Below are 24,092 nucleotides of genomic sequence, written 5' to 3'. Positions count from 1 at the left end.
ATTGGATACTAAGAAAAAATTCTTCCTGGAAAGGGCTGTCAGGCATTGGAACAGGCTGCCCAGGGCAGTGGTGGAGTCACCATCCCTGGAGGGGTTTAGAAGGTGTTTAGACGAGGTTCTTAGGGACATAGTTTAGTGCTGGAGTTAGGTTAGGTTATGGCTGGACTCGATGATCCTGATGGTCTCTTTCAACTGAAATAATTCTATGATTCTTGATGCTCCGTGTGGCCTGGGACCTCCAGTGAGAGGATGTTACTCAGAGAGAACCTTTAGGAAGTACCAAAGAGCCACCTTCTGCTTGTCAGCATTTTCCAACCTAAATCTCCATGAGACTTTCATCTTTGCGTTGATCTTCAGGGCCCAGAAGGCACTGAGAGGCTGTGGTCACACGGAGCAGCCTCACCCCATGCTCAGCTACCCTTGCTGGGGTAGAGGCAGCCCCCAAAACTCTCAGCAACAAGTTTGGTTCTGCTCACTGAGGAGCAAGGTCTGCCAAGGTGGCAGGCAGGTGTGGGCAGCAGCTCAGTCCCCGTGCTGGGAGCTCGCCAGTCACCCAGTCCATGGAAGCGGATGGAGCAGGGTAGCAGCAGCAAGGGTCTGGCACTCTTTGAGGCATGCAGCCATTGCACAGCTCTTGGGGATACCCCAGAGTGCAGAAGGTCTACAGGTTTCCTTGAAGAGGGTCCCTAAATACAAGGCACACTCCAGCTGGGGCTGCTTCTCCCACCGGCAGGACAGGCAGCTGCCCTTTGGCAGGGGCTGTGCCAAGGCTGACTCCTCCAGCCCCGAGAGCCTCCCCATGGGACGGCAGCCCTCTGCAGCACAGGGGTGTGTGGGACCAGAAGAGGAGACAACGGTGTCCCTCCCCTCTCGGCCTCTTCCCTTATCCTGACCCTCAGGAGAGAAGACACTGACCCCCTTGTGGACATGCTTGGGAGAGTCCCGGGACTGTGCTGGTTTGACTGAAAGCAAGTTGATTTTCTACATGCACTTAGAAACTTTGTTTTTTTTCTTTTTAGCTAGCATGGATGTTATTTGGATTTAGTTTGTGTATAGTAAAATAACACCCCGAGACCGTTAAATGCTTTTCTCCAAGTACATCTCCTGTGGCTTTGAGTTGGAACAAAGAGAGTGTAAGAACTCACAAAACAAGACAACAAGACAAACAAGTCTACCATCTCTACATTAATTCGATCACTGTTCCCCATAACACCTTAACATCTCTTCTCCCCTTTTATTCTTATTCAACTTCAAGTCTTGCAAACAGGTTACCAAAACTTATACAGCATACTCAGGATAAGACTCTCAAAGATATTAATACAACTGCACTAATTCTTCCCACTTTACAATAAGAACATCACCTAGATTCAGTAAGTAACTTGTTCTCAGTTGAGTTCATCACATTGACTACATAGGCTCCTCCACTCCAGGAGCAAAGATGCTCAAATCCAATTCAACTCTTTCCCTAAGTTCTGTAAAAGAAAATTTTTAAAAGGAAATCCAGGCACACATATCATCAGTAACAGAGTTACTGTATTTGTGACAAAGAAGCCCCAATACTTGCTAATGTGCAAATAGGTTGTTCTCACACTCTTCAGTTGACATTGAGTCTTCAACTTAAGCCTGGCTTAGAACACCAGCAATAAAATGAAGACCAGCATTCATAAATCCAACAGCTTATTATTTTAGTGCTATGAATTTCATAGCATAGGGAAAAAATTAACATTGTAACCAACTATAAGCTCCAGATTGAAGAAGAAAAAGTCACCTGATGACAATTATAAAAGAGACAATTAAGCTTTTCAAGACAAAATTGCTTTGGGCAGGGATGGTTGTTCACAAATAGCGTTCTGTGTTAGAGACAATTAGTTGACAATTAATTTCTCAGCCAGCTGAGAAAGCAATATGAAAATAAAACCCAAACCTATAATCAGTTTTGAGGAAGTTTCTGCTGCCTTTTCAGAGACCTGCATTAGTTAAAACACCACAATGATTTTGGAGACCTGAGACAGGTTCCTAACAGCAGAAATGAGCCACAGCCAGTCCCACATAATTGACAAATGTTCAACTCCTCAGGCCATAAGCTAAACCCTTATTTCTGCACTTAATATCATCTGACCTGCAGCCACAACCGGTCAAATCTTTTTTACACATCAAGAAAATAAGAAGAGTCAACACAAGGAGAAAGTAATTTCAGATGATCCAGACAGACAACTTCAGTGTTTTGTTGTTTGGGTATTTGTTAAATAGTGAGTGCAGTCAGTGCTAAAAGTTAATATCATCATCATCTATGTGGAATTCAGCTCCCTGGAACAGGCTCCAAAGCCCATGAGCAGCCATCCAAAATGCCACCACACCAACTGTACTTACCCCAAGCCATCTCGCTCCTTCATCAGCAGCCTGCTGGATCTGCACTCTTTTCAGGGTGTCACAGTAAACAGCTCCTTCTGCTTCTTCACCCGCATCCTCAATGGTTCTCTGCCAGGAGAAGAGCAATGAGAAAAAAGAGAGAAAGGAACACGGTCCCTGCACAAGCACCGGCTGCAGACACCAGCATGCCAACACGAGGATCTCAAACCACCTCAACAACTATTTCTGGTAGGAAATGTTCCCAATATCCAACCTGAGCCTCCCCTGGCACAACTGGAGGCTGTTTCCTCTCGTCTCCTCACCTGTCTCGTCACCCTTCTCTTGGCACTCCGTGCTGCCACCCCCCGGCCCCGTGTTCCCCGCATGCCCGGGGGAGGGAAGGTGCCGGGGCCCAGCCTTGCTCATACCCACCCGCAGCAGGGCCCGCAGCTGATCCCGCACCTGGCGCTGTGTCCGCGTCCGCAGGCAGGGCTGCTGCCGGCTCCGCCAGCCCCGCACTCCCGGGAGCTGCTTCACGCACACGCACCACACACTTTGATTTTACTCCTGGACCTTGCAAACGTAAACCAAAACCCCACTGCCTGACCAGTGCCTCCTGCAGTTAATTAATTTGTTGCCCTCAAGCCAGTTTCTACCATATGCATGTCAACAGTCCACAGGCTACAAGCACAGCTGCAGCCAGACTGTGGCTTCCCAGCTGAGGCAGCTTTGGTGGAACACAAGACAGATCCCATGTTCCTCCTCAAGCAAGAAGGTGGTTCTGCAGGGAACGCTGGGACATGAATCAGGTTTTCACACCAGCTGCTTCCTTAACAACGGAGGGGTTTAGACACACATAGATATGTGTGTATGTGTATTTTTTTCTAGGGCTCCTGCCTTCCATGAAGAGGAACCTCATGAAGGTGTGTAATGTTCTGATTAGTAAGAAATATTGAAGAGGATAATATAGATAACATGGATCTACGCAGTCCAAGTGTAACTGGAAAATGGAAAAAAAAGCATTTCTGTCATTTAGAGCGATGTTTTCACTTTGCGATTCAATAGTTTCATTATTCTACTAAAGGTTTTAAAGAATAGGCAACTGAAATCACAAACATGTTGTTCCCCAGCAAAAGGGGGTTCCTTCCCCAGAAATGTTAATTGTGGATAAACACACTGGCTCATTTTGTGGAAGTCAGTGTTTCTGCTCTTTTTTTTTTACCCTGTCTATAGTCAGCGCAATTATGTATCTGAATGAAAAGATGAGGCTGCTTCCCAGTGGGACCTTAAACACCCTTCACTTCAGCAGAGGTGACCCCACTTGTTCAAACCTTTTCTAACCTCAAACATTTTTCTGAGTCTCTTATGACTCTAAGAGAGGCAGAAACGTGCTGGAATCCACCAGACCCCTTGTAAGAACAAGTGATTCAGGCTGGCAGAAAAAAGCAGAGATCTGAACAAAAGCCCTCTCAAGCTTTTGTAAAACAACAAAACCAACCCAACCTTGAATAACGTCTTTCTACAGTTCCTTGTGTAGAATACTGTATTTATAGAGATTAATAGGTGTACAAGTGTTCATACCTTTCTGGATAGCTGTAACTAGGCGGCTGTGTAACTGCTACTCCTCGTAGGTTCACAGGCTTTTTCTAACCCCGTTCACTGGGAGAAACTGAGAGTGAGTGTTTGGGTTATTTGGGTTTGTTTTTTCAAAGGGAGTCAAGGTGGTTTCCAAAACCCTTCAGCTCACTGGAGCAGCGCTCCTCTGCAGGGTCATCTCCTTCATCACATGGCAATAGAAAACTGTTGCTGGCTCCCCCTCCACAAATCTCAAAACTTGGCACATCTAAAAGGGCCTCCCAGTCCAGAGCTGCTGTCTTGGCATGCCTAAAATCCTGGGAGCTGGCAGTAAGGGTGGAGGTTGCAAAAGGGAGGAGTTAGTCCATGTCATGTCCTGCTTCACCCCCTGTGCCTCCATTTATTCCTTCAGGAAAACAAAGCCTGACAACCTGTTTGCAGGCCTGTTTAATTAGGCCCTAAAACCAAGTGTCAGGACTTTTAGGAACTTTAAATTTAAAAAGTCTGGTTACAAACTGCTTGACATTATCAAACCAAAACCACCTACAGAGATGTTTGTGTCGTCAGCTGTACTGTTCTTGACAGCCTCTATAGAGTTATTGCACATTACAGGATGGAAAGGCAACTTGTCTGGGTATTTTTTAATGTGGGAAGCCAACCTGTCTCATTTTTGGATGAGTTCGGCTCTGCCGCGGGCACCACGCGCAGCTGGGGCATTGCTCTCTGGCAGCTCCTCTCCTTTCCTCCTCAGCTCTGGCTTTATGAGTGGCAACCCTGAGCTGTTTGAAGCGCCGTCGAGCACGGCGATGCTTGAGACGTTGGCAAGACGCTCGGCATGGCCTTCAGAAGCAGGACGTGTGTGAACCACTGAGCACCCAGCGTGTTGTTGGGTGCCACTGTGGGTAGGAGCAACACATTTGTCAGCACAGCTCTGGTTTTCCCAGCCCTTCCTCTTCTGACCTTTCATGATCCTCCTGAAGCAGTTTCTCCATGAACACCTTGGCTGGAAACGCCCCTGGTGTTCCTCACGGTTCTCCCCACGTTGGGCTGGGGGCTGGAGAGGGAAGGGACAGACACGCTGGGGAGTTTTATTTAACTTTGATTTCCCTAAGAAGAGCAGTAGCAATTTATTAAAAACTGCTCAACACCAGAGCTGGGGTTTGGGTTTTTTTTTTGTGTGTGTGTGTGCGTGTGTGTTTTTTTCTTTTAGTTGACTCAAGAAGCGAGTTATTAACAGTACAAGGGGTTTGGCGGTTTCAGGGGCAGGAGGGAAAAAATTAAGAATTAAAATGTAATGAAGTAAATTAATGTGTTCATTTCAGAGCAGACATGGCCTCAGTCAAGCTGACTGTTCTTTCCCCTGTAGATGTATGTGTGTAGGTACAGTTTTCCATTTATTTCCATCTGCAAGACCCGGTGGTTGCCCAGCAGTTCCACAGCTCTGACAGGTGCTGGTTCTCCGTCTGTACTTTCAGATCCTTGGCAGGTGTTGTCCGGGCTTTGCCCTACTCAGAACTAACTGTGATTTGTAACAGTAGGAGCCACTTGAAACACTTCTCTGTTTCTCTGATATTTTTCCCCTTTCCTGTGCAGCGGGCTCGTGGCTCCGCTCGGGCAGGGCTGTCCCTGTGGAGCCTCTGGTGGGTTTGGCACCCGCAGTCGCAAACCTGGAGCTGTCTCGTGTGGGGTCACACGTGAGGCTGTAGCTCTGGAAAATGAGATGCTGTCAGCAGAACCCCACAGGGATGTTTGCTCGGCTGCTTCATGAACCATCATGGGCTTCTTTTATTCTTTTTTTTTCTTTCTCCTTTTAGTGTGGGGTTTTTCCTCTGCTATGGAGCATCAGAGTAAAACCCCTGGAACCCCAGCTGATGGAAACTGGCCCAGTGAGGGGTGACAGACCCGCGAAGCTAGGAGCAGGTTTCCCCAGTGTCAGTAGGAAGTTCGACTGCAAAGGCAACTGCTCACAGAAAGGTCACAGGCAGGGCTGGTGCAGATCATGGTTTCTAAAGCTGTCACCATAACCTGACAACTGTGTCTGTGCTTTTTTAAGGTGGGAGAATTGCTCTTTTACCCTCAGTATGGCAATGTGAAATTCCTGCTGCACTTACAGTATTTATCTGAGGGAAACGGATTAAGGTTGTATTGTTGTGTTTTGTCTCCCTGGGTAGTTTAATTGTTAAAAAAAAAGAAAAAAAAAGCAAGAGGCAGCTTAAATTCAGGGTCATCTTGGATTTGCCTTTGCTGTTGTAACATGAGAGGCCCTTTGGTGACAAAGGCTACGGCTATGGCTCAGGGATTCTGGGTGTGACTTTGGGCTGGTTCAGGACTCCCTCCGCTGTGTCCACTGGGATGTGAACTCCAACATGTCTGTTGTGTGCAGTGGGTTGAAAAAACTCAACAGGGTCATGGTTGTGAGGCCAGGAGCAAAAAATGTCGTGATGGAGACAATGGGGAAAAAGATGGAAATTCTCAAACCGTTTTTTCTTTGTGTGAACTTGGAGCAGAATCCCTGAGAGAAACAGCAGCTGCCTCCCAGCAGCTTCAGTAACTAAACCCAAAGTGCCCCAGTGGTGGGAGCTGGAAGAGGTCGAGGAGTTAAAATGGGAACGGGGATGGAGAGAGTGACAGGAGAGAAGGGAAGCAGGTGAGGGGAAATAAAAACCCACAACTGCCAGGAGTGATGAAGTCTAAGAGAGGAAAAGATATTAACGGCAGACACAGATTAGTGGGAAAAGTTTACATATTTATTATAGAAACATTGAATGCTATATAAAGATTAAATATAATACAAAGATGAAATACATATACATATACATATGGAGCACCCGAGGGCTCAAACGAACTGCCGGGAAAAAGAATAAATTGGCAGATTACAGATTATACTGCTAGACAAGCTTCTAAAAAGACAGAGACAGATATGAAGCTAATGGCTGCCTCCTCAAACCAACATCAGGAAACTATTCCTTGTAGTGTGTTATGGGAAATTGTATTAGAATACAACAAAACTAATTAGTGAGCTGATGCTCTATACCAAGATTTGATTAAAAGGTAAGAGTGAATCTATATACTATTTAGAAACAAGTGACCCAGCAATGTGAAATATGTCTGGAAAACAATCTTAGTACTGTAAATGGGGTACAAATAAGAACAATTGGAAAAGGGAAATGTACCAGGACAACACTGGGAAATTGATTTCTCCAAACTCCCTAGAAAAGAGGGGTATCGGTATTTGCTGGTGTTAACAGGTCCCGTTTCAGGCTGGCCAGAAGCATTCCCCTGCCAAGCTAGTAAAGTCAGAAAAGTAACTAAAGCTTTGTTAAATGAACTCATACCCCGATTTGGGGTACACTCTGATAGAGGCCACATTTTGTTGCACAGCATTAGAGACGCATGGGCAGTTGCAAACTCCCTACAAGCCTTAAGCAAGTGGGCAGGTAGAAAAGAAAACTAAACATATAGTGAAACAGCAGTTAAATAAGCTTTGTCAAGAAGCTAATTTGAAGTGGAATGAAGCACCACCTTTAGTGCTGCTCAGAATTCGAGTGAAATCTTGAGCCAAGGAAAACTTAAGTCTTTCTGTTTTTTTTTTTTTTGTAATTGCTCCGTCTCTGTCCTGCAGCCCATTGCTATTTTTTTCCTCTCCTGCCCCTTTGTCCTGCTCCTCGTCCTTTTTTCTCTGCCTGCGTTCTGCCCCCCATACTTTTTCCCCTTCCTCGCTCCTTCTCTCAGTCCTGCTCCCTGCCCACCCCCGTTCCTGTTTCTCTGCCCTTCTCCTTGACTTTCCCCTCGTTTCTCTGTCCCGCTCCCTCTTTGTTTTTGTTTCTCTGTCGGCCTGCCCCGCTCCCTGTCCCGCGGTCCGGCGCCCGCTTCTCCTTCCTCTGTCTCTCCTGCTGCTCATCCTAGGATTTTCCCCCACCGTCTCTGTCCCGCTTCTTGTCCTTGTTTTTGGCCTCTCCTTCCCTTTGCCTAGCCTCCCTGATCGTTCCAGGGCGAGGAAGGGAATCCTGGCTACGCTCAGGCTTGGGGAAATGTGTGTCGGTACGTGTGTCTGCCACCTGCGCGGCTCTGGGAAAGCACGTTCAGGGCAGCTCAGGCTGCCCGCGGGTCAAGAAAAAGGGCCGGGGTGTAATAAATTTTGACTTAGTCTTGTAAGTAACAAAAGTTTTATTTCTAATCAAGCAATAAGCAAAGACAGCGCTGGGTACGGCCTAGGGACCTCAGTCTCCCTTGCGGCACACGCACACAGCTAATTCAGTTCTCTGGGTTTTATAGTCCATCTCTGGTCCACAGCTTCCAGGTGTAACTTTTCACTCATGTTGAAGGCTCGTACTGTGGTGCAGCTCACGGTGTGCCTTGCATCATGTGAGGTTGACTGCTGTGTAGCCAGTTTCAATGGCCTAACTTTGGTTACTTATGAGGTAAATACATCAAGCAGAACAAAGCAAGTAAGAACTCAAACAACTGTCTCCTTGTTAGGTAAATACATCAAGCAGGACAAAGCAAGTAAGAACCCAAACAAACATCTCCTTGTTAGGTAAATACATCAAGCAGGACAAAGCAAGTAAGCATACAAACACTTCTCAGAACTCAAACAAACATCTCCAGGAGCTTTAATGAACAAACATTTCTCGGAACTGCTTGTGACAGGGGGGCTGACAAAAAGCGCCCGCGCTGCGGGACCCGGGGGGCGCTGCAGGACCGCTCTCGGTGCTGCCGTCTGGTGGGCACAGCCCGGTACTGCAGCTGGGGAGCGGCGCCCTCTGCCCGTGCCGTGCCGCGCTGCCGCTGCGGGCGGGGCCGTGACCGCCGGAAAGGGGCGGGGACGGGGGTCGAACGAGCCGCCGGGAGAAAAAGAGGAATAGAAAAGAAACAGAAAGAGAAATGAACCAGAACTAGAATAGAAATAGAAGTATATGGGGCGGAATAGGAAGAGAACTCCGCGCCAAACATGCAAATCGCCTCGGGGCGATTTTTAGGCAAACAGATGCAATTATATATATACATTTCTCTCTCTCTCTATTTCTGTATGTTGTATATTTATATATATATTTATACACATTTTTATATGTTTAAATTTTGGCATATTTTTATCTTTATTATATGTATGTTTTTATATATGTATTCATATATGAATGATACTACTACTACTACTACTAATAATAATAATGAGATGCCTTTTTTTTTTCTCTTCTTGCTTTCTTTTTTTCATGCCATCTCGTTCTGCCCTGGAAATATAATTGCTACTGCAACTCTGGGCGCAAAAATAGAGGCCAATACAGTTTTACCCGTTCCCCAGAATTCTATGTTATCCATAAAATCTTTGGCAAAGGCATGAATTCTTTTTCCTCTTTTATGCATTTAAATGGTTGATGTGTTTGAAGGTAACAAGGTTAACCTCCCTAAAGAACATGGGCCCTCCTTTTATGGGGGAAGGAATCTCATGCCAGGCTCTATGGCCACAAATTAAAGATATTCCTGGGGGGAATTTCAAAGGGATGTTGGTGGCCTTAGATACCTTGGGACTGGTATAATTACACCAACAACTCTGATTGCGATATACAGCTGATGAAGCGTAATGAGCTGAAAGTACGGATGGTTCTTGCGCCTTGGATGTTTGCAGTCAGTTGTGTTTTATAGTGTCGTTCTGGGCTGTGTCAGCAGCTCTGCTCTCTACCCATCCAGTTTAATGGGCTGGCACTTCTCAGCATCTTGAAGTTTTTAGGTCTTGCAGAGGCTTCTTGCACTTGCATCGTCTCTGTTTCTCCAGTCCCGTCTCATGAGGAGCCATGACATTCAGCTCCTTTTTCTTCTGGGGTTGCAATTCTGGGCGTACCCCACACAATCCCCACCCCGAGTGGGCTGTCAAGGGGTGAGGCTTGTACAGGCTCCTCCCACAGTGCAGAGCATAGAGGCTCCACCCTCCACCCCAGGCGGGGCTCCCTGTGGGCGTGGCCTCCCACAGTCCCCGCCCCTTCACACTGACCCTACCCCCTGTGGGTGGGGCCACACCCAGCTGCCCCTCCTCCTCAATCGCGGCAGCCGCTGCTGCCTCCCACCGGTTGGCTGCCGGCGCCCGGCGCGAAAGCCGCCCATGGGCTCACCACCTCGCAGCTTTCTCTGAGGGAGTGGGAAAGGTGCTGATTGGTCAACGCGACGCGGAGGGGAGGAAGGCGCTGATTGGTTGCTGCCTTCCCGCTTACGTTCGCCCAACGAGGTGCTGATTGGCAAGCGCGGCTGAGATGAACGGCTTGCCCATTGGCCGTAGGGCGGGCGGAGGGCGGGACAACGAGGTGATAGAGGGGGTGGTGCAGGTCCAGGCACGTGGCGACAGCAGCGGCTCCGCGCGCTCGCCAGCGCTGTGGATCCGGCTGATCAGCGCCCCCTGCGGGACCCGCAGGGACCCCCGAGAGCCGCGGGAACGGGGTTGGAATCAGTTACTGGGGCCAGTTAGGGCATTAATTATCGTTCGGGTGTTGATTTGGGCTCGGCGTGTTAATGAGTGACCGGCAGGCTTGGGTGTATTTGTGGATTTTGGTTGAAATTGGGGGTTTAAAGCTGCGGGTTTGTGGATTGGGGTGGGGCAGGAATTGAGGCTCCTGAAGCCACTTTAAACTGTTAAAACTGTTAAAACTGTTAAAACTGTTAAAACTGTTAAAACTGTTGCGTTTAAAGTGGGAGGAGCCGGTTTGGGGCTTTTCTCGGGAATCGGGGGTGGTTTGGGTCGAGTTTGGCTTTTAAATGATTTTTTTAGATATTTTTGGGTGCCGATCTGTGCCAAATGACACCTTTAAAATCTGTTTATTGACATCTTATCAGGAGAATTAATGTTGAAAGCTCAGGGGGAGATTTGAGGCTTTTTCCCGGGATTTTGAGTCAAAATTATTATTATTATTATTATTATTATTATTATTATTATTATTATTATTATTATTATTATTATTATTATATTTATTATATTATATTATATATTATATTATTATATTTAAGCCCTTATTTATTGTGATTAAAGGATTTATTTGGGGTTTTATTTGGAATGTTTTGGGTGGGTTTGAGGCTCCTAAAATTTAATAGTTTGATTTATTAAACTTAATGTTGAAATTATTGTACTTAAAGTTGGGAGGGGCCATTTTGGGTTGAATTCGGGTTTTAAAGGGTGATTGAACGTATTTAAAGTTGAGGATCCCACTTTGGGGCTGATCCGTGCCTTTAAAACTTTAAACAACTGTTTATTGGGAACTCCTTATTGAGTAGTTTAAAGCCGGGGGGATTTGGTTTTTCCGGGGGTTTTGAAGCCGAATTTTTTAAAACCGGCTGATTCATTTAAACTCCTGTACTTCAATGGGGCTTTTTGCGGTTTTATTTTACCGAGTTCGGGGTTTTGGGTGGTTTGAGGCTCCTGAAGCCGCTGAATGGTTTAAAGTGTTTTGTTTCAGGGTTTTGTTTCAGCTTTTAAAATGTTCGTTTAAGGTATTTACAGTTTGAGATCCACTTTGCGGCTCATTGCTGCTTTTCAAAGATTGAAAAATATATTTATTGAAAGCTAAATGATGAAACAAGTTAATATTTAGATGGGGGGAGTTGGGGCTGTTTGCCCAGATTTTGAGTCCAAATCCGGTTTTCGTTTTTACCGCATTGATGTAAATAACTATTTTGAATGGCTCTTTGGGGCTTTATTCGGGGGTTTCGGGCGGTTTGAGGCTCCTGAAGTTGCTGAATTGCTTGAATTATTTAAAGCTGGGAGGTGCCATTTTGGGGCTGTTTGGGTCTAAATCGGCTTTTAAAAAGGTTTATTTAATGCATTTAAAGTTTGAGGGGCCGATTTGTGACTTTAAAGCTTTTAGAATCTACTCGTTGACACTGAATTTATTAAATAGATTAATATTTCAAGCACGGGGGGAGATTTGAGTCTGTTTCCCAGGATTGCGAGTCCAAACTCGGCTTTTTATTTTAGCTGCTTGTTAATTGAATTATTATATTTAAGTGGGGATTTATGAGGTTTTATTTTAATTGAGTTTGAGTTTTTTGGAGCATTTTGGGCGGTTTTGAGGCTCATAGAGCTGCTTGTTTACATTATTAATTGTTCAAATAATTTAAATAATTGTTTAAGTAATTGTGTAAATTACTGTATTTAAAGTCGGGAGGGGCATTTTGTTGCCTTTTGAGAGGAGGCCTCCCTAAACCCACTTAATTATTTAAGTTGGATTGTTTAAATATTAATATATTATTTATTATGTTAATATAAAGTATATAAAATTAATATATTACTATAATAATATGAATAATATAATATGGTAATATGGTCAATTTTGTATATATATATATATATATATATATATATATATATATATATAATTAGTCAGAGCCCCATTCAGCCTGGCCTTGAATGTCTCCAGGGATGGTTCATCCACCACCTCTCTGGACCAGTATTTTACCGCCCTCATTGTAAAAAATGTCTTCCTCATGTCCAGCCTGAATCTCTCCTCCTTTAGTTTAAAACCATCACCCCTTGTCCTGTTGCAACTGGTTCTACTAAAAAGTCTGTCGCCATCCTTCTTATAGGTTCCTTTTAAGTACTGAAAAGCCGCAGTAATTTCCGCCGCAGGCTGAACCAGCTCTCTCAGCTTGTCCTCACAGGTGGGAGTGAGAAGCCCCCCTGGATGCAGCCACCTCTGCCTCGCTGGCCTGGCAGGACAGCCCCACATGGTGTGGGGTGCCCCTCTCCGCTTTCGCGCATCCCTCCCTCCCACAGGATGGCGGAGAGATCCCCCAACACCCCCAGTCTGGCCTGGGTGGAGCCCAGCAAGACCCGAGCTCCCAGGTCCAGTCCCGAGCCCGAAGACTCATGGAAGGTGCAGCCGCTGCCGGCGGGTGAGTGTGCAGGCGCTGCAGGCAGGGACTGCCTGCCCTGTCCCAGCACAGGGGACACCGGTGTCCTGGCCTTGAGCCAGGGCTGGTGACATCCCTGGGAACTGGGCAGAGGGGTGGGTCAGCTGTTGCCCCCTGCCTGCCCCGCAGCTCTGCCTACTGTCTCTGGGCCCACCTGGGCTGTGCCCAGGAAGGAAGACCCCCTGAACACCATCCAGGCGTTCCTCAAGAACCGACCAAAGGTATCTGGGGCCATTTTTATGAGGCTGCACCCATGTCTCCTGGCCGATCTTTCTGTCCTCATCCCATGCTCACAAGGTGCCAGGGGCTGTGCTGGGCCCTCCCCAGCCGTTTCTCATCCCTGATTTTGTTTGTCCTGTCCATCTGCACTTTCCCTGGCTGGTAGCAAGAGGACCAGAAGATGAAGTTCCTGGACTCCATCATAACCATCTGCAGCACCCTCAGCCAAAACATTGGCATGTGCACCCTGGAATCCACGGAGTGGGCCAAGCTGTACTTCTGCCAGGAGGAGATGGTAGAGATGATTGTGGTGAGGGGAACGGCCATGGGCACAGCCCTGGGGGCGGGAGAGGGCATGGCCGGGCTGGGGGGTGGCCGGGCTAGAGCCAGGACTTGGAGCCAAGGACGTTTGCAGGTCCCTTGGCCAGCTCGTGTGGCTCTGAGATAGACATAGCTCTTCCCACCATGGGGCTTGGGACCACTGTGTGCTGGGTGGGGAGAGGGTGCCTGGATGGGCGCTCCCAGGCTCTGCCAGCCCTGCAAGTTCTTGCTGGATGAGGGAGACTGCCCCATCGCAACCCGACCCACCCTACTCTGGTCCCCAGGAGCTGGTGCGAGAGGATCCCCCTGACCAGCTGAGCATGTTGGTGTGGCAGCAAGCCATGTTGGCCATCTCCTGCATGAGGTACCTGCCCCAGGCCGGAGCTTGGCCTCCCCGGTGCTGGGTGGCACCAATGGTACCAGTCCCAGGTAGGGGCATCCCCAGTCCTGGCTCCAAGAGGGAGGCAAACAGCAGGGCAGGGGGTTCTGCAGGGTTTTGCCCTGAAGGCGAGTGTCAGTGTCATGGGAGGCTGAGATGCCCCCGCAGCATGGGGATCAGGCCAGTTCTCCAACCCTGGTGCCTGCCTCCCCCTTGCTGGGTTTGAAGAGCACCTCGCTGTCCCTGCAGTGAAGTGAGGCTGCTTCAAGAGGACAAGAGCAGCCTCCTCCAAGTCTGCTTTGGCAGCATCTTCCACCTGCCTCCACAGAAGGCCACCGAGGAGTCCATCTGCACCCAGGTATGCCATGGGGAGAACCATGGGGAGCTTTCCAACCCCCATGCCCTTTCCTGGGCACTGCATGGCCATAGCTGGCCCCCACCAGGCTGCCAGGGCTGCCCCCAAGACTCTGTCCCCCTTGCAGACCCTGGCCATGATGGACAACATGCTGAAAGTGCTGGTGTCCAGTGCTGGCAACCTCGGCTTCCAGGAGCTGCAGAACATCCTGGAGGTCTGAGCTTGGCACAGGACCCCCACAGGCAGTGACCTTTTGCTTGAGCGGTGCCCCCTCAGTGCCTGGTGAAAGGACAGAGGCAGGAAACATCCCTCCTTCCCTGCCGTGCCTCCCAGCTGCTGCCAGAGCCCCTTCTCGTGCCCCAGCTGACCACAGGTGGACCTGCCTGTGTGCCAAGGGGAGTGCAGCCCTGGGGCTTTCACCCTCTGGCTCCACCGTGGGCCATATCCCAGAGCCCTGATCATGGATTTCCAGGAAGGTGGTCACCCCAAAGCCTTGGGGTGCTTGGGTTGGGGTGCAGGGACGTTTTTTCAGGGTGAAGCGGAAGGCAGCAGAGGCAGCAGCAGGATACAGTGACCTGCCTGGCCACAGCAGGTTGCTGTGAGGGGCAAGAGAGACATATGCCACATCCCAGGCACTGCCCCACAGCAAGCTTGGCTGTGACGTGCTGTGCCATGCCACCTCCCTTGCACAGCAGCAGTTTTTCTCCTTCCCTCCTAGCTCCTGCTGCCCTTCGCCATTTCCCAGACAACAGAGGCACAGGAGCGGGCTGTGGCGCAGATTGCCAGTCTGTTCGAATTCATCAGCACCCATCCCCTGATACAGGTACTGGGCTCCTGCTCTGGGCAGCCCCAGTCCCCCTTCCCTGTGCCCCTGAGCCTCAGCACATTCCAGGGAAGCTGGGTACCCCGTCAGCTGGAGGACAGGAGTGGGAGGCTTTGCCCTGCCCCTGTCCTCTCCACACTCTCTGCTAGAGCAGGGCAGGGCTGCCCCAGGCACAGGCGGAAACCTGGCTCCAGCAGCCCTGCCCTGCTCTGGGCTGCTGCTTGGCTGCTCTGGGAGCAGGTGGGGCTCGGCTGCTGCCCAGGCTCACCTTGTGCCTGCGCTGTCTCTCTTCCCCCAGATATGCCACTGCTCCATCCAAAGGAAAACGTTGCCACATCAGTGCTCTGAGGCACAGCAGTTTCCCATGCTGGGGAGGCTGGTGGGGCACCTCACCCTCTGCTGCACCTGCAAGAACCAGAGGACCTGTGAGAAGGCTGCACAAGCTCTCTTTCACCTGCACAAATTCATCCTGGTGCAGAAACGTAAGAGAAATGTCAGGCTGGGTCCCTCCAGGCATGGGCAGCCAGGGGCCACTCTCCTTGCTGAGAGAAAGCCTGATCAAACCTGCCTCCCTGCAGCCTGAAAAGCCATTTTCCCTTGCCCTGGCTTGCCATAGGCCAGGACCCTCCCTTGGTGTCTGCTCCCCAGATGTGTCTGGGTGCCCTCTTTCTTTGCCAGTGACTTTTCTGCCCAATGGTTTCAGACTGCACCTCCAGCTCTGCACCCCCTCTCTGAGCACCCTGCTTTTGCTCCTTCACAGGCAGATGGCCTCAGTTGGATAATTCAGAGGAGCAGCAGCACCTGGAGCACTGGCAAGAGAGACATTCCCACCAGCTTTGGCTAAACACCTATGCTAGAGAAAGCTTTAAGGTAAGATGTGCCTTTGGCTCCTGGCCAGGGGCATCAGCATGAGTGAGGGGACATCTGACATGAAGAAACAACTTTTTCTAATGAGAGTGGTACAATATATGAGTGGGTCCAGAGAAGAGCAACAAGACTGGTGAAGGGACTTGAACACAAGACCTATGGGGAGAGGCTGAGGGAGCTGGGGTTGTTTAGTCTGGAGAAGAGGAGGCTTAGAGGTGAGCTCATCACTCTCTAGAACTACCTGAAGGGCAGTTCTAGCCAGGTGCAGACTGGTCTCTTCTCCCAGGCAGTTAGCAATAGGACAAGGGGCCATGGACTTAAACTCTGCCAGGAGAAATTTAGGCTGGAGATTAGAAAGCAATTCTTTGCAGAGAGAGTGGTCAGGCATTGGAATGGCTGCCCAGGGAGGTGCTGGACTCACAGTCCCTGGAGGTTTTTAAACTGAGATTGGACATGGCACTTAGTGCCATGATCTGGTAAACGGACTGGAGTTGGACCAAGGGTTGGACTCGATGATGTCTGAGGTCTTTTCCAACCCAGTCAATTATGTGATTCTGTAATACTGGAACAGCTTGCCCAGAGAGGTGGTGGATGCCCCATCCCTGGAGACACTCAAGGCCACCTGATCTGGGTGAAGGTGTCCCAGCTCATGTCAGGGGGTTGGACTAGGTGAGTTGTGAAGGTGCCTTCCAACTCAAACTATTCTATGATTCTATGATGCATGGGCATGAGAGGGGCTCACTCTGTTTCTGAGCAGGGGCTAGGCAAAGGCCCACAGCAAGCTTGGCTTCCCTGCGGGACCCTGACCCCAGCATCAGTCTCCTCCCCAGTGCAGCCTGGATGTGTGTCTCACTCTCATTGCACAGCCAAGATGGTCTGGGTGACGTTCCAGGTGACAAATCTCCCCTCCTCTTCTTCATCCTGCAGCTTTTTACAAAATACCTCCAGCCCTCTAGCCGGGCAAACATCATTCTCATAGCCATCAAGAACATGAGAAGCCAGAGTGACCACAGTATCAGCCTGGCTGCCTACATGGTGGAAACCCTTGTGAGTGGCTCTGCCTTCTACTCAGAGCAGGTAAGTAGCCCATGGGTGGCACGACCAATGTTCCAGCCCACTAGGGGATGGTTCCTCCTCCAGCTCCACGCCTGGCTGGTGCATCTCAAGCTGGCAGACTGCAATGGGGACAGAAGCAGCTCCCAGTAGGAACTGGGGAAATAGCCATGCTCGCCCTGCTGACACCCCCGCTCCCACCGATGTCTCCCCTCCAGGTGCAGAACATTGTGGGGGCCATTTACAGGGACCTGCCCTCCATCACAGAAGAGCTGGCCTCTGAGAGCCTGAACAAAGCCCTACAGAGCCTGATGGATGAGCACCCCAGAGAGGTGGTGGCCAGCCTGCTGCAGTGCTCCCCAACATGCACCTGGTATGGGGCCCTCCAGCCTTTGGGGCACCTCTCACACTGGGAGAGGGCCCCCATGACTCTCCTGATGGCCTTCAGCCCAGCCATCTTCCAGAGCATACCCGCTGATATAGCCCCACGTCCCCACAGCGTTGCCGTGGTCATGTGGAAGGCAATTGTCTCTGAGCCCCAGAGTGCAAAGAAGGTGCTGCAGGACCTGCTCAACAGGCTGAGGAACAAGTCGTGGCACAAGATGACCACCTCAGATGACCCGCGCATCCTCTCCCTGGCTGTGGGTTGCTGGATGAGCCTCCAGGGCTGCTCTCAGCTCTCTGGGGCCACTGCTTCCCTTCCCTGCCCACCTCAAGCCTCGATTTCCCCAGGGGCACAGGAACATTTCAGTTTCTGTGTGTCTTCTGCAGGCAGCACGGATGATAAGCAAGATCTTCCCAGAGCCCACCTTCCAGGCTGAGGCCCGGGAGATTTTTCCCCAGCTTTTCCTGGCACTGCTGTGCCAAGTGTCATTCACTGAGGAGTTGACGCAAGAGGAGGTGCAGATCTTCTGGGTGCAGGACCCAGAGGCTCAGCTCAGTCCCATCAGGTGCTGCATCCCTGTCATCCCATCCTTGCCAACCACCCGGATCCAAGCTGGGGGTCCTGGTGCAAGCTGGGCATTTCTCCTTGTGCAGGTCTGCGGTGCAGGTCTTGAGAATGCTGCTCTGCAGCATGGGCTTGGAGAGCCAGGTGCTGGCCATTGAGGTGCAGGGTGGCTGGGATGCCCTGCTCAGCCCCCAGGGACACCTCATGGGTGTGGGCATCGTGGCCAGGTAAGAGCCCCTTTTCCCCACTCCTGGGGGACTGGGCATCCCATGCCACCCCATCCCTTGGGGTTGATGGCAGGGGGGTCCCCACTGCTTGGAGAAATTGCTGCAGACTGGTGATGTCCAGCCTGGTGCAAACCCCAAAGAGGTGTGCCTGGCTGCCTCAGGCCTGATGGTGTCTCCTACCCCCTGCCAGAGAGATGGTGAATGTTGAAAAAACCCTGCTCTCCAAGATCTTCTGCCATCTGGTAGAGCTCCTCAGCGTGCAGTACTCTGGCTGGGAGATGGTGGCCATGGTTGTCTTTGTTGAGGTGAGCCTAATGGCACCGTTCCAAGCTTCCTCAGACACTTGGCTTTCCCGTGCCCACCACTGACTGGGGAGCTGGGCTGGCGGGTGCGCTCCAGCTGCTACCATGCAGGAGCAGGCAAGCAAGCGGTGCAGTGTGGTATGGGGCATGGAGGTTCTCCACAAGCCCTGCTGCCTCCATCCAGGCTGGGCTTTGCTCCAGCATCCTTGCCCTGAGCTGATGGGCAGAGCCAGCACTGTGTCACGCCAGCTCCTGCTGCCTGTGTTGCAGATGCTGGACTGCTCTGACCTAACAGGAGACCTGGACTGTGCACTGACAATCTTCCCCAGGTGTCTGCAGAGCAAGTGCCTGGATATGCCTAGCCTGGCACTCAGGGGAATCTTCAAGCTCCTGGCGAAGCCCAGCATGGTGAGGAGGGGACAGCGGTCCAGGGTGGAGCAGTGGGTGATGCAGTGGCTGGTGCTTTTCTGGGCACGAGGAACTGTGCTGGCTGCTGCGAGCTCTCCTGCCTGCCTGGCCCTGTGCCCTGAAAGGAGGGAGGCATCAATGCCTGCAGGAACAGACCCCTGCTGCCAGCACATCCCATCAGGGATGTGAGCGTGGGGTCTGCAGAGCCTGGCCAGGGGATGCTGAGCTGCAGGGTGAAATGCAGCAGCTGTGGTGGGGGCTGCTGGCAGCTCAGGCAGCTTTCGAGGCAGTGCTGGTTGCCCAGCAGCTTGCCCAGGGGGTCTGGTGGAGAAGGGGGCAGCTGAGGGGCTGGCAAGGAGCCAGTGCCATCCATCCTTCCCCTCTGCACCCTGCTCTTCCCACCACCATGGTGGTGAGCCCTGCTTGATGGGACCTTACTCTGAGAAGCCAGCAGGAAGGCCAGTGCTTGCAGAGAGGGTTTTCCCCCCTGTAATTGGTTGCTGTTTTATGAAAAAGAGATGGTGTGTCTCATGCAGGCAAAGAAAACCCTCGTCCTTCTGCCGCATATCGCAGAGCTGCTGCAGGATACTGATAACGATGCTGCCAGCAATGCCAGCGCCATGGCCCTGTGTGTGCTCAGCAACATGCTGCGGATGCTGGAGGGGGCGGCAACCAGCCTCACCGTCCTGCAGCTGGCTCCCACGCTCCGGCTGCTCTTTGACAATGTAAGGCTGGTGCAGAGCCCTGTGCCTCCTCCTTGGGCCACTCCATTCGTGCCTCCCGCCACAGCCCTTGTGCTGTTCAGGGGGATGCTTTGCCCCACAGCCCCCAGACCTCACTGCTGCCTTTGGTGGCTCTGTGCTGCATCCCAAACCACCTGCGTGGACTCATCCCAGCTTGGCCTTCCTTCTGTGTGGGGACAGCGGTGGCAGATGACGGCAGGCACGCTGAGCCCTGCTGACGTGCATCCTGCCCCGGCAGCATCCCCCAGCCCTCCCCGCAGGGTCTCCCTCTCTAGCCCCCAACCCCAGGGTACCCAGCCCGCCCCGGGCAGACCTTCTGCACACTGCAGTTCCCTCCCTTTTGGAGCAGGGCTGCCTGCAGTCATTTTGGCGATGTTTACGTCCATGTCAGCCCCTTGCTCACCATGGGCTTGGGGCTGAGGTCTTCTTACCTTCTCCCCCAGGAGTCAGTCATCGTGCGGGAGCTCTCCATCCAGTTCTTCCAAAACACGATGGAGCTCGTGGTGGGTGCTGAAAAGAAGATGATGAGACAGGAGGTGTGGGACAGCCTGCTGCCACTGCTCTTCCACCTGTACGACCAGGACAGGAACGTGGCCCAGGTGGGATTCCCAACCTGACTGGTCCTTTGGGCAGGGCAATGATGGCACTGCACCCTTCCAGTGTGTGTCACCATAAGGTCTAGCTGCATCCGGCAGCATCAGTCCCCAGCTGGTGCATCTTCCCTACACGGGCTGGGACAGGCTGTGAGCCCTGCCAAGTTGGGTGACATAGGGTTGCGTGCCCCCGGTGGTGATGGTGGCATCTCTGCTGCTCGCCAGGCTGCCCAGGAAGCCCTCTGCCGTGCTGGCCGGTTCCTGAAGTGGGAAGAGCTGCAGAAGCTGGCCAAGACTGTGCAGGCATGGAGGATCAGTGAGCTCCTGGTAAGCACAGTCCTAATGTCCCACATCTGGCCCTGGGCCAGCGCTGTCCCGTGTCCCGTGCTGGGGATGGAGGGCTGTACCCCATGGGAACACGCACCCTCCCACAGCAGATTCTGCTCCAGGCTGTCCTTGCCCCCAGGGTCTCAAAGGCGACCTTGCAACCAGGATGACAACCCAGGGAGCCCTCTGCTCCCTCCAGACCCTGCACAGCGGGGGGCTGGGAATGTCCTGCTGGGGGGAAGGAAGGTGGTCCTGGGCGAGGGTAGGGCCCGACCAGGGGCAGCTCAGCACCTGCCTGGTGCCCTTCTCTCTTCAGCTGTCCAAGGAAGAGCACAACTACAGGAACTATGTGCGCATGAGCCAGTTGTACTTGAAAAGCCCCCAGGAGCCCCTGCGGCAGGAGGCTGTCAGGTTCATCGGTGAGCCTTGAGCCCCAGGGTTCCATCCTCTCCTGGGGTCCCCATGTCCCTGCACAGGAGCGATGGGGCACCAGTTCTCCCCCTCCCACCCCTGCCTGCACAGGTGTGGTGGCAGCAGGCTCACCTCTCCCCTCCCCTATGCTGCACCCCAGGGTCTGCCCTTCCTGGGCAGCTCTGTGGCCAGACGGGCTGGGTGGGGGGATCCCCAACAGTGGGGTCCCCGATGCGCTGTGTCCCCCTAGGGCTCATCAAATGGCAGACAGGTGATCGGAAGGTGCAGGAGTACATCACAGAGGGTGAGTGAAGGCAGTGGGGAGGAGGAAGGACCCCACTGTGGAGCCCCCTCCCCCCCCTCCCCAAGCATGGGAGAGGGGAGCTCTGCTCCCAGCATGTCTATGGGAAGAGGGGGGGTTTCTGGAGGTGGGTTATTCCTGACCAGAAGCCTCCAGCCAAACCACCCACCCCCGTGCTCCCTCCGGACTGTGGGAGTCACAGGGTGTCATATGCCCTGCCTGGAGGCCACACAGTACTGTCACCTCACCTCTGCTCTTTGTCCCCACAGTCCTTGAAGGGGCAATTAAAGAGGGAAGGAAAAGTCCAAGCCAGTGCTGGAGCCCAAGGTGAAGCTGAAGCGTTCTCTCCAAGGCCATGCTGGGGTAAATCACTTTTTCTGCTCCCCACCATCTGAGGAACCTGCGCTGCCTCAGGATGATATGGTCGAGTCTGGGAGCTCCAAAGCCACTGACGCTCTGGCTCCAGCAGCATTGTCCCCTCTGTGTCCCTGACAGGACGGGCAGCTCTCCCTCCTGCCTGCACCACCCATCCCCACCAGCCCTGCAGCCGCTGGTGCCTAGGGACGTTGGAAGTCAGAGGAGCAATGGTAAAAGATCACAGCACACAATGCAGCCCTCTGTGGAGCCATCGCCATTGAGTGATCTCCAGATGGGAGAGCGGTGCAGCCATCTCCAGGATGCTCTGGGTGTCATGGTGACACTCTTGACTGCTTCTCCCTTGGGAAGTGCGCTGGTTACCTGTCATTGCTGTATCATTAACCCATCACTGACTGTGCTGGGTTGACTGAGATAGGGTTAACTTCCACGGGTAGCTGGGGGTGTGACACAGCTAGGAGACTGACCCAAAACTAGCCAAGGAGTATTCCGTACCGCATAAGATCACACTCAGTTATAAAGGGTGACCCCCATGGCTGTCATCTACAGGCTTGGATGGTGGTGGAGAATCAAAGAAGCCAAAACCAGCAACTGCATCATCCCCCTGAAGCAGACGGTTGCAGCCTCAAAGCCCCTGATGATTCCTAGGCCCTGTAGCTGGGTCATTAAATCCTGTTTCTGGAGCTGTGCCCTGTGTCCTTTGTGCGATAACCTTCCTGTGGCTGGCAGGACATCAGCAGAGGATGCTGTGTGGCCCACCCAACCCTGCTGGTCCCTGTATCATGATGTGGGTCTGCCCTCTGCGAGACTCTGCGCCTCTCTCACACTCAGCCAGACCTGAGCTCTGGAAGAGTCCTTTTTTTTGAAAAAAATAAACCCATTTTATTTATATAAGTTACCAAAAAAAAAAATCACATTCTTGCTCACAGCAAAATTTACTCTTAAAAACTTGGGCTTGATTATATGGGTCCTGTTACTCCCTGGCCTGGGCTCTGCAGGGGCTGGTGGGGCAGTGGGTGTTGGCCCCGCTCCTGCCCTGTCTCCCGTGAAGGGGTGAGAAGCACTACAGCCAGCAAGGGGTGGGATGGAGGGGGCTTGGGCCCAGCCCAGCAGTGCTTGGCAGCTTTCCTGGGGCCAAAACCGAGGAGGAAACGGTGAAACTGTGCAAAGCGCTGTGGGAAGGGTGACATATGGCACAGCTTGGCAGAGGGGGTGACAGGGGAAAGTGGGTACGTGGTGGGGCGAGAGCAGTGGTGGGTGATGTGGCAGGGGCACGGACAGCGTGTGCTGGCACAGGGCTTGGTGTGAGCAAAGTGTGAGTTGTGAGGTGGGTTGTGCATCATGGCCAAGTGCCAGGGGCAGGGGATGAGCTCAAGGGCTCAGTGTGGGTGGCGAGGGGGTGGGATTTACACCAGGGCTCAGGGCAAGGACAAGGTTGGGGGGCTTGCACTGCAGCTCGGTGCAGGGAATGGGGAATGTGCACTACAGCTCAGTGCAAGGGATGTGTGATGTGTGCTACAGCTCAGGCCAAGGGCTGGGGGACACTCACCATGGCTCAGTGCAGGTGATTTAGAGGGACATGCACCATGGCTCGTTGCAGGTGATGGGGGGGCGTTCACCATGGCTCAGTGCAAGGGACAAGGGCAATGTTCACCATAGCTCAGTGCAGGGGATTGTGGCCCAGGGCTCAATGCAGGTGACATGTAACATGGCTCAGTGTAAGGGCAGAGTGAAACCCCATCTCCATCTCTGGACTCAATATCAAAATTGACATTGAGCATAAAGTCCTTGTGGAACCTTTTGCCATTGATGGGCTTCATGGCATCGCAGAGCTTGGTGGTGTTGGGACACAGCACCTGGTGCGTGTTGTGGAAAGAGTGAGCCATGGCACAGACTGCATTGACCACGAACGTGACCTTGGACCCAGCTCAAATTTGCCCATCTTGAGGGAATACCAGTGGCCGGAGCTGTGTTCCCTGTCCCACCACGTGTGTGTGGGGTGGCGGGAATCAGGGAGTCATTTTTGTGGGGAAAGAACCCCAGGATCAGCCGTTGCTGCTGCTACCCGTCCAACCGCTACCCCAGCTGTGGCACTCACCGCTGTCCCTTAGAGCCTTGTCTGCGCATCTGTTCAACCCCTTCAGGGCTGGTGACTCCAGCCCTGCCCTGGGCAGCTGTTCCACTTGTATTTATTACAACCGGGAACCTCCCCTCCCCCGCCCCCTTTCTGGGCAGGTGAGCACCTGCAGGGCAAGTGTGAAGTTCCAGGAAACGTGGTGCTTGTTGCACATCTGTACCGCAAAAGCTATAATTCCCTAAAGACTAACAGCCTCCTACTTCAATGTCCCTGTCACCTCAGTCTCCTGTTCTCCAGGCTGAACCCCGCCAGGTCCCTCAGCTGCTCCCGTCGCACTTGTGCTCCAGACCCTTCCCCAGCTCCATTGCCCTTCTCTGAACTTACTCCAGCACCCCAAGGTCTTGCCATGAGGGGCCCAAAACTGACCCCAGGATTTGAGGTGCAGCCCCACCAGCGCCAAGTATGGGGGGACGATTACTGCCCTGGGCCTGCTGGTCATACTGTTTCTGGACCACTCTCCATCATCTTTTCCAAGTCTTGGGAAATGGG

The 24,092-nt window shown here is 52.1% G+C and overlaps 1 protein-coding gene across 5 annotated transcripts; it reads left to right on the top strand.

Moving 5' to 3' along the window:
* The first annotated feature begins 2,468 nt into the window (after positions 1-2,468).
* Positions 2,469-22,146, top strand: LOC110358132 (maestro heat-like repeat-containing protein family member 7). 5 transcript variants are annotated; one of them, XM_065074155.1, is made up of 24 exons: positions 2,469-12,561; positions 12,677-12,795; positions 12,943-13,034; positions 13,199-13,342; positions 13,638-13,717; positions 13,982-14,090; positions 14,215-14,301; positions 14,806-14,910; positions 15,209-15,392; positions 15,671-15,780; positions 16,705-16,854; positions 17,049-17,203; positions 17,330-17,471; positions 17,602-17,780; positions 17,869-18,006; positions 18,197-18,311; positions 18,579-18,716; positions 19,253-19,441; positions 19,903-20,058; positions 20,278-20,379; positions 20,696-20,798; positions 21,041-21,094; positions 21,361-21,454; positions 21,587-22,146. In XM_065074155.1, exons 2-23 carry the CDS (start codon positions 12,678-12,680, stop codon positions 21,420-21,422), a joined length of 2,712 nt encoding a protein of 903 aa, XP_064930227.1. In that variant the 5' UTR covers positions 2,469-12,561; position 12,677; the 3' UTR covers positions 21,423-21,454; positions 21,587-22,146. The 5 variants fall into 5 exon arrangements, with proteins under 5 accessions (XP_064930227.1, XP_064930226.1, XP_021142024.1 ...); XM_065074154.1 differs by having other exon boundaries at positions 21,361-22,146; XM_021286349.2 differs by having other exon boundaries at positions 2,469-12,795; positions 22,016-22,146.
* Positions 22,147-24,092: the final 1,946 nt, after the last annotated feature.

Source organism: Columba livia, chromosome 9 (assembly GCF_036013475.1).
Source record: "Columba livia isolate bColLiv1 breed racing homer chromosome 9, bColLiv1.pat.W.v2, whole genome shotgun sequence".
Classification (NCBI taxonomy): domain Eukaryota; kingdom Metazoa; phylum Chordata; class Aves; order Columbiformes; family Columbidae; genus Columba; species Columba livia.
The sequence above is the reverse complement of the archived record's forward strand: the minus strand, read 5'-3'. Positions and strand labels throughout refer to the sequence as shown.

Bases quoted from the DNA above. Each gene is read 5' to 3' on its own strand.
- LOC110358132 (XM_021286349.2), top strand. From the start codon at position 12,585: ATGCAGCCACCTCTGCCTCGCTGGCCTGGCAGGACAGCCCCACATGGT. The intron at 13,035-13,198 runs GTATCTGGGGCC...CCTGGCTGGTAG, and splicing joins TCCTCAAGAACCGACCAAAG to CAAGAGGACCAGAAGATGAA. The intron at 17,472-17,601 runs GTGGGTTGCTGG...TGTCTTCTGCAG, and splicing joins CGCGCATCCTCTCCCTGGCT to GCAGCACGGATGATAAGCAA.